The sequence below is a fragment of the Thunnus thynnus genome, chromosome 19 (assembly GCF_963924715.1).
Source record: "Thunnus thynnus chromosome 19, fThuThy2.1, whole genome shotgun sequence".
Taxonomy (NCBI): domain Eukaryota; kingdom Metazoa; phylum Chordata; class Actinopteri; order Scombriformes; family Scombridae; genus Thunnus; species Thunnus thynnus.
In genome coordinates this window covers 6218424-6228570 of record NC_089535.1, presented here as the reverse complement: position 1 = coordinate 6228570, position 10147 = coordinate 6218424, and the positions used below count along the sequence as shown (strand labels likewise).

The 10147-nt window shown below is 37.1% G+C and overlaps 1 protein-coding gene across 1 annotated transcript; it reads left to right on the top strand.

Annotated features, from left to right (window-relative positions):
• The first annotated feature begins 6947 nt into the window (after nucleotides 1-6947).
• Nucleotides 6948-10147, top strand: LOC137170799 (proteinase-activated receptor 3). The gene is made up of 2 exons (XM_067574378.1): nucleotides 6948-7130; nucleotides 8600-10147. Exons 1-2 carry the CDS (start codon nucleotides 7067-7069, stop codon nucleotides 9637-9639), a joined length of 1104 nt encoding a protein of 367 aa, XP_067430479.1. The 5' UTR covers nucleotides 6948-7066; the 3' UTR covers nucleotides 9640-10147.

Below are 10147 nucleotides of genomic sequence, written 5' to 3'. Positions count from 1 at the left end.
TAGTGTGACACACAAAAACTCACACACACACACGTAAACACATCCCAATTATGTTAAAAAGTAATTTAAGTGTTGAGTAAAAAGTTTTCAATATCTTAAGTTTTTGTCATAATCCTTATTTCATAATGTTACATTTCACCCCAGGGTATGTTACGACTAACCCAGACTATGGGGTCAGTTGTAACATTTCACTCCTTGTGTTTGAGACTAAACCATGCATTTTCTGTTTGTGTTGCAGAGATAAAAGCTACACCATTTAATAGCAGACACGTCACTAGTTTGCATCACATTTTGAATGCATTGGTTTAAAAGAGCTCCAAGCTACAGACAGAGATGTCAAAAATGTTACAACCATCCCCGGTCTCCCCTATATTACATTTAAAGAAATGCCCATGCTCTACCAAAATCCTGCAAACAATTAAAGTAATAGTGGCAATACCCCCAAAAACTCCAGGCTAAAGTCCTGTATTATATATGTTTTATTAGTGGATTGTTATTTAACATTTAATATTTTCATAATATTGCATTTAAATTTAACATAACAACATATATGTAGATTTGGGTATGGATGGTAGAGACATGTCCCTCAAATAATCTCTTAATTTTAACTCCTCTTAGTGTTATCAATAAAGTCTATGCAGAGGTGCCAGATGTGTTTTCTAAGAAGAAAAGGAGGCTACTTTGATGGGGAGTGAAAGAGTGACATATGGGGGATACTGCAGAATGATGTGGTATTGATGGCTAACTGCAGCGCTACAAGTAACACCTGTAAGATGACGTCATTGAATTTGAGGAGATGTATCTTTGGAAACAGAATGTGAATACTTGGGCAAACCAATATTTTAGCATTTTTTCACACATCCCCTTTTTGCTCACATGACAGGCCATGCATGGTCTTGTGCACAGACATATGGGAGCCGCAATGCAGCTTTAATTGTGGACCCACAGACCATGTGCGCATTTTGATCTGTGAGAAAACTTCAACTTGTACTTTTCCACATAAGCACACTCTTGTATTAGATCTGCGTCATTGGGAGAAGTGAGGTTGTTTGCAGGGAAAACATAACTGTACAGAAGGCCATCTTCAGCTGCTTGGTCAGTTTAGGTTAAAAAAACAGCACTGGATGAGGGGCAAAGTGGGACAAAGTCATTATATGTTTTACAGGTCACATCTCACATCTTGGCTATGAAGTTCTGTGTCAAGATCGACAAGTCCAACATCAAGACCAAGTCCTAAACTCTGTGTTTCAAGTCCTAAACAAATCATTATCACCCAGAGTAACAGTTCTGAAAATGAATGCTTTTTAGAATTGTATTTAATGCTCTCAAACTTTATAAGAAAGCAACATATACATGTAGAATCATTTGTGATCTTTGAGCCAAATGTGACTATTGGACTTTCAATTGTAGGATGGCCAGAGACATAACTCTAAAAATTGTTACAGTAGGTGTTGATCAATCAGAAGAGGATATCAGGATCTCCTTGATGACACCAGCCTCTTCACTACCTTGTATAATACTGGGTACTTTAAGCGGATCATATGTTTTGTATGTAAAATATTAAAGCACAAATATTAAACACCTTCCTATATAACTGATTGCACAGATATTTGTGTGTCATATTTTTTGTAAAATAAATTATTTTCATTTTAGACCACAACCACATGTGTGCCCTTCCTTCTTTTGTCTGAAACTTGAATCAATTCATGTCACAGTGAAATGAATGTAGTGGTGTAAAAACTACAATATGTCCCTCTGAAATGTAGTTTTGGAAATGTATTATATATCAGGATAAACCCCATGAGATGTATCATCTTGTTTTCAGGGGAGTCCAAAACAACACTCACAAGACAAATGGAAAAGGTACAAGAAACAATGATATGTAACACAACAATGACACAACAAACAACATATAACAAACAAACAAACACATTGGATGACAAAGAGGGGGGGGAAATAATAGAATAAAATTAAAACACACACAAAAAGCAGAAAAAAACCCAAAAAAAACAAAACAAGAAAGAGGAAAAGAGAAGTGTTACAGCTTATAGAAGCAAAAAAAAAAAATCAGTCTAAAAATACTGGAAATAAAGGAAATAAAGGAACAGTGATGACATTACTGAAAACATCAGCAATCTGTTTTAAGAAAATGATGACAGAGAGCAGATAGTTGCAGGTAATTTATTTCAATCAGAATGAGCCTGAAACATAAAAGATTTTTTACCAACTTCCTTAGATACAAAGAGGACCACAGAGAGGATCTGATCAGAGCATCTTAGTGAATAACTTGACATATACGGAACAAAAGATTGTCTTAGACAGTAAGGATAGTTAAAGTTAATACATTAAAAAATAAATTGATACCAGTGAAATTGACGCCTTATCTCAAGAGGGAGCCATCTGAGTGTGTCTAACATTGTGCAATGGTGTTTAAAAAAGAACAACCTAGTACAAATCTCAGAGTAGGGGTGTGCCGGAACACAAATACATTATTTGGCAAAGCACAAATAGTGGGTTTTATACGAATATTTGTTTCATACAAATATTTTAGAAATTATTTGTTGGGGGTGTTCCCCAGAGATAAAGCTGAGCTACTGACACAAGCAAAGTGCTTTCAAGGGACTCTCCATAACCTGTTGTTCCACTTCTCCTTTCCACAAAGTTAAATTGTAAAAAATAGGCAAGAATTGAAAAGTGCAAAGCAATAATTGCCTTTGAAGTTCCTCCATATGGTGTGCTGTCTCTGTGTTACGGGTGATTAAACAGGTAGAGGTCTGTCTGCAGTGAGGCGATGAGTAAAGTTTTAGTTCAGTAATCAGCGCAGTCGTCTATGATCCGGGAGACTCCAGTTCAAGACCCGATGTGGGGACCTCCTTTGTAAGGTAGTTTATTCATGAACACTTATTGTAACACTTTAATTTTCTAAAATTAAAAGTGTCATAAAAATAAAAACAGGATTTTTAAGCCTCTTTCCACTTTTATTCGAACACAAATACAGATACAAATAATTTTGGTGCCTCAACAAATACAGATACAAATACAAATACTGGGATCTCTGCACATCCTTACTTCAGAGTCTGTTATATATAACACTGAGGGGATAAAGACTGAAGCATCTTGGTAAACAATGGTAACAATTAAAGGTAAGTTCAGAGTCATTCCACACACCTAGATATTTAATTTTTTCTACTTTCTAAAGAGATTTACCTAGTAGGGATGTAAGAAGGAGGTCCCCACATCGGGTCTTGAACTGGAGTCTCCCAGGTCATAGACAACTGCACTGACTACTGAGCTAAAACTTCACTCATCACCTCACTGCAGACAGACCTCTTCCTGTTTAATCACCCATAACACAGAGACAGCACACCATGTAACGTGTAGAGAAAAACTTAATAAGGCAATTATTGCTTTGCACTTTGCACATTTATTGCCTATTTTTTATGACCTAACTTTATGGAAAGGAGAAGGAGAACAACAGGTTATGGAGAGTCCCTTGGGAGCACTTTGCATGTGTCAGCAGCTCAGCTTCATCTCAGGGAAACACCCCCAACGAATGATTTTTAAAATATTTGTATGAAACAAATATTCATATAAAACCCACTATTTGTGCTTTGCCGAATAATGTATTTGTATTCGGGCACACCCCTACTCTGAGATTTGTACTAGGTTGTTCTTTTTTAAACACCATTGCACAATGTTAGACACACTCAGATGGCTCCCTCTTGAGATAAGGCGTCAATTTCACTGGTATCAATTTATTTTTTAATGTATTAACTTTAACTATCCTTACTGTCTAAGACAATCTTTTGTTCCGTGGAGTAGAAGTATACGATAGCATCAACATACTCAAGTGGTATACCGTTAAAATTGTATTAACAGTAATTGAGTAAATTTCCTTTCTTCCATTGTAGATGTGATCACAATGACAAAAACACAGCATCCCTGCTTTTTGTTGAGTCACTGCTTTAAGGTTGTGTTGATGATGATTCATTTCCTAGCATGACTTTCATCTTAAATACTGAAACTATGCCTGAACTGTTTGAAGTCTGTGAAAAAGCAGTTGAATATTTCCTTGGAGAGGGAATAAATCTTATCTCTCTCTTTTTAAACAGAGTGATTTACTGGTAGCATGTGGCTCGAAAAGGGGATTTTCCAGCGATGTATGACAAGATAGTTAGCACAAGGTGAGCTGGTGTTTTGAAATTGTCCTCTTATCTGGGCCATCTGACTAACCAGCAGTGACCGTGACAACTCGGTGATTAATGAGAGAGTGTAGAGATAATACTAGCATAAATTCCTCTGCATGCCAATCTAATTACTGTAGCAACTGGTGTTCTTCGGAGGTTTGAACAACAGAACTGTATGAGACGTTATGTCTTAAAAAAAATCAATGGAATGAAAAAAATGAAACCATAGTCCTATAATAACGGGAAATATCACCATCTTGTGGGGAAAACTGGGAGTTTTTCTAGAAATTTCAGTCAACTTCACAGTTTTAACAACACCAGCCTCACAATCTGTGTGTGGAATCTAGCATCCTTTTTTTTCCTTTGGTAGAGTAAATAGCTCAGCTTGATTACTAAGTTTTTTCTGAGAAGTTCATGCCCCAAATTTGACAAAAAAAAACTTGATTTATTGCCTTCGTGAAAACTAGGAAACAGAGAACAGTCTTGTGGGACATGAAGTTGTTGTATGACCTTTGTAATGCTACAGGAAACAGCTGTTTGTGGCTTTTTAGATGCATTGTTACCCTTTGCAGGAGTTCAACTGAACGGAAGGATACGTCTTCTCTATAAGGCCTGAAATAGATGTGTGTCTTCAGTGTATTTTACAGTTAACAGATATTGCCCTCATTTCTGGTTGTGTTTATTCTTGAATCAGTGAAGTATTGAGATCTTCTGTCTTCTGTTACAGTAAACTGAATATCTCGACTGTTGGCCAGGACAAAAAAAAGATATTTTAGGTTGCATCTTGGGCTTTGGGACGCAGTGATAGACATGTTTCACCATTTTCTGACGTTTTATAGATCAAATGACTAATCAATAAATTGAGAAAATAATCCACAGATTAAGTGATTATGAAATTAATGTCAGTTGCAGCCCTAAAAAGTACTCATATTGCAAAATGGCCCCATTCTGTGTTTATATTTATATTGCTATATATACAGTATATATAGACAGATATACAGTGCCTTTCAAAAGTATTCACTCCCATTGAAAGTTTTCATGTTGTAATGTCTAACAACACTGAATCAAAGGCAATTTAATGTGGCTTTAATGTGATCAGCAGAAAATCATTTTGGCATTAAAGTCAAAGTGAAAACAGATCTCTACAAAGTAATATGAATTAATTACAAATATGTAAAAATATATAAATACATCATATTTTATATGTAAAATCTAGATCTGAAAAGTAACTACTAACTATCACTGTGAAATAAATGTAGCGGAAGAGTAAAAAGTACAATATTCCCCCTGAAATGGAATAAACTAGTAGTGTAAAGTAGCATACAATGGAAATACTTAAGTAAAGTACAAGTACCTCAAAATTTTATAGTACTTGAGAAAATGTCCTTAGTAATTTTCCACCATTGCCTGCATGTTTGATTAATGAAGGAATGCTGTTCTGTAATAAATGTTTCTCAGTGAGTTTATGTTTTGTGGGTGTGTATGCCAAAAATAGAATAAAACACAACATAAAACATTTCTAAACAATCATAACAAACTTTCTCGTAAGCGTGTGGCCCAGGATGACTGTTTGACCATTTTTGAGTGTTACAGTAAACATAACCTCGCTGGTTTGTCACTGCCTCTCTCTTCTCTGCCTCTCTTCCACCAAGTATGGAAACAACATGTTTATATTTTGGTATACTCAACTGCAGTGCAGAGCAGATACATTTCATTTGCTCTCAGGTTCGAGTCATCTGTAATATTTTTAGTTGCACATCTGTGGTGACGTCACAGGTGGGCAGCGGGCATCTGCAAGGGTTAAAACATCACTTCCCATGAACAGTATCTGATAAACAAGACACAGGTTATGGCTGTACTCAGCTGGATGTCAGTGCTCAGATAAAGCTGAAATAACAAAATATCAAGTGGAATGTGCAAATAATGTAAGTGACTGAGAGTTATATGACTAAGATTAAATTGAAATAAAAGTGCATGAAAAGAAAAGAAGAAAACCTGAATTGAAGTTATTATAAAAGACATCTACCACTGCAGTTGTAGAGAAATTAGAACATAATAAATATGTCTGCAAGTGACTCATCCTAACCGGGTTCCCACGTGATAACACAACATTTACACATAACGCTATGCTAGGCTTTTATCTCACATCTTTCCAAAGGGATGATGATCCAAAATATGACATGAAATACAGTATCTTCATGGAAAATACAACGTAAAGCGGAAATGAACACTAAACAAAACTGCTCATGTTCAAGCACGCTTATCATCTCCAGACAGGCATTTCCCCGCTTAACCAGTACTTTTTTAGCATGAATGACCTCACTATATCCCTCCTGGCATCACACTTCTGGGGGAAAAAAAATCCAAAAGTTTCCAAAGGTGTCAAAATGTCAGGCTGTTTTATATCTTGGAGGTTGAATATTTCAGTCAGGCACCATAAAGTTCCAATGAAGTGTCTGAACAGAATAGCTATTATAAAACAGTGTGAGAAAGGGAACTTCTAGTCTATTTTAGGAGGAATTTAAGGGGAAATGTCTGAACAGTTGTTTTTTTTTAAATTAAGTAAAAAGCAAACTATAGCTTATGGCAAATATAAATAAACAAAGGAGTGACACAGAGATAGTACAGTAAAGTGATGAAGATCATATGTGAAACTGTTGGTTCACAAGCACACACTCTGCATGTTAAAACACAAACCAAAGACAACCCACATTCTTGTTCAGCGAAAACGTCAAGATTTTTTTTTTACTTGGTAGGTGGTGACTGAGCAGCTGCAGACCGAGGTGACGTTGAACAGCAATGAAATGTGGAGCTGAATGTAGAGAAGTGAGATGTGGCTCTTGTGCTTGAGTTGAGTGCTGTTCAAAGAAGAAGACATTATGGAGAAACTTTTGTTTTGTCTGGTTTTTGTTCTCTGTCTAAGCGGTACACTCCAAAAGAAAGGTAAGAAATGCTTATAAAAGTTTAGTTTAAGAATATACTCCTGTGTTAAATGATTACATTTCTTTTATCTGTTTTTTCATGTTGCTTAACAATGAACCTTTCGTAAACTCATCTGGTGATTTTATTAAGTGTAGAATATAATGTAAAATATTATTTGCTGATACACTTTTCTGACATCTATCAGTAACAAAAGTGAAGAGTTGATTATAAAACCAGGTTGAGAAAAACAACTTGGACAGTGGAGACCGTCACAGATTCACTATAACACCAAAAAACACATTATTGTAACTGGGACAAGGTGGCTTATAATCAGTATTAGAACTGAAACAATTGGTTGATTAATTGATTAGGCGATTAGTATTTTGTTTCGTTTAATTGTTTAAATCCTTTTTCAGGCAAAAGTTCCAATCTTTTCCCTGTTCAAGCTTCTCAATTGTGAGGATTTCTCTCTAATATGTAATAATAAACTGAAAATCTTTAGGTTTTGAAGCGATTTCAATCAATCAAACAATCAAATTTTATTTGTATAGCAGCTATTGTACAGGTTAATGCAATTCAAAGTGCTTTACAGATGACTGACAGGCTGATAATAAGAGAAAACAAGGCACACGAGAAAATATAGAAATAGAAAATGTAATAAAACCAATAAAATAGATTTAAAATAAAATAAAATAAGAACTAGATAAAACAAAGACGAATGACATAGTTAAGAGGAAATATAACATTTTAAAACCTGAACACAATAAAATAAATGATTAAATAAAATAAATAATTACCATAAAATATCCAGTGATTCCCAACCTAGGGGTCTGGCCTCTCCAAAGGGTCACCATAAATCCAAGCGACAACTACCACGGCTTGAGGCTGAATTACCTTAAAGTGCAATTCCACTGACAGCCACTAGATGCTCCAGTTGACTCCCATTCAAAAAGCCTAAACTTCTCTCTAGAAATACAAAGTCAATCATTTTTTTCAATGAATCATTATGGTCTCAATCACTAAATTCAGGACCTCTAATAAGTGTGCTGGTGGTCATTTTGGAAATTATTGCTCCGTTAATAAAATTGGTAGACTTATAGTAGCTTTGATGGCAGCCGTGTGGGTGTTGATTGACAGCTGTGATTGACAGTTGGCTCAACTGCTGCTCTCCCCGGCTCTGGGACTCGCGCTGAGTCTCATGCCCTGTTAGTACATTTTAGCTAAAGTATAGCTAATGTTGGCCTAAGTAAGCTAATATTCTCTTCGGTCCAAGGTAGCAGAGCATGTTTCTCACACATCCTTTCACACCATCAAGATGGCGCTGCAAGCTGTGAAATGAATGTAGTACAGTACAAAGTACAATATTTCCCTCTGAAGTATCAAGTAGCATAAAATGATAATACTACTAATGATTCTTTGCACCACTGAATATAATCGATGTAATTGTTAGAATTCTTGTTAACTTTTGTATTTTGTTGTTTTTATTGCAGGGAAACATAAGAAGAACGACTCTGAGCCTTTATTGCCTGTGCCCAGAACATTTCTCGGAGACATTGAGACTCAGCCCCCTCTTGTCCTAAATGGGACACAAGCTCCCATTTCAACTCTGCTGTTACTAAGCAACAGCACAGCAGGCTACCTCAAAGGCACTCTGAGCACGAGGGTCATCCCCATTATTTATATGTTTGTCGTGGCTTTCGGGGTCCCAGCCAATGTTGCCATTCTGTGCACTTTGGCCACTAAAATTAGGAAGGTGTCCTCGGCCATCCTCTACTGCAGCCTGGCTGTCTCCGACCTCTTCCTCCTCCTCTCCCTCTTCTTCAAGGCTCACTACCATCTCCATGGAAACCACTGGGAGCTCGGGGAGGCTGCCTGTCGAGTGGTCACGGCTTGTTTCTATGGCAACCTCTACTGCTCGGCCCAGACGCTGGCATGCATCAGCATCAAGCGCTACCTGGCTGTAGTGCACCCGTTCATGTACAAAAGTCTTCCCAAGAGGATGTGCACTGCCTGGGTCAGCTTGGCCGTATGGGGGGTGTTTGGTGCCGCTGTCATCCCTGAGCTCCTCGTCCAGCAGACCTATTTGCTCTCTGAACTGGGCCGAATCACCTGCCATGACGTATTGCCTCTGTACTACAGCTCCCATAACTTCCTGCTCTACTACAACCTCTTACTAACCATCTTTGGCCTCCTGGTGCCGCTGGTGGTCACGGTTGTGTGCTTCGCCCGGATCATCTGTGAGCTCAACCAGTCACACCTCGACTGGACGATGTACATCAAGGCCAGCTCACTGGTGTTTGTCATCTTCCTGGTGTGTTTTACCCCCGCTGGATTCCTGCACTTCCTCCATTACATGCAACTGTCATTGAACGGAACAGAGAGTTTGTACGTGTACTTTAATGTGGCAGTGTGTTTGTGCTGCCTCCATGCCTGTCTGGACCCCTTCCTCTTCATCTTCATGTCAAAGTCTGCAGGCTCCACGCTTTTGTTCAGGCCCTTTAGGAGCAAGACTGTGAGCATATCGATCTGAGACAGATATCCATGTTACCAAAAACTGGTTCTGATTTTGTCTCTGATCAGGAGGAAATGGTCTCTTTGGCTGGAATCCAAAGAGAAAGTGGAGTATATGTTCTCCACAGATTGAATAAATATTTTTGTGTAGCAATACAGTTTTTCTTATGTGCAAGAGAGGGAATGATGTAAACATATGTGTTAATGTATATAAAAGATGAAAGGAAAGTATGTTCATTTTGAAATAGTTTATGATTTTAGTTTATATTTTTACAATAGTCTGTGTTGTTATAGTTGTTATATATATTTGAATTATGTGAAGTTTGGAGGAAAAACTAACACAAAAATGACATTATTTCTGAGTCTTAAGTCTTCCTTTAGAGGCAAATTGTCCTTGAAATCAGTATAGCTGACAAGGAATGATGTGAAACAAACTGATTTTGGAGAATTAGTCACCCAGGCTTTTTGTGCATTAATAATAGTCATATATGGAGCTATAATATATGTTGATTAAAGCATAAACTTAA

Coding starts and splice junctions, on each gene's coding strand:
- LOC137170799 (XM_067574378.1), top strand. CDS start 7,067: ATGGAGAAACTTTTGTTTTGTCTGGTTTTTGTTCTCTGTCTAAGCGGT. Junction 7,131..8,599: donor CGGTACACTCCAAAAGAAAG/GTAAGAAATGCT, acceptor TTTTTATTGCAG/GGAAACATAAGAAGAACGAC.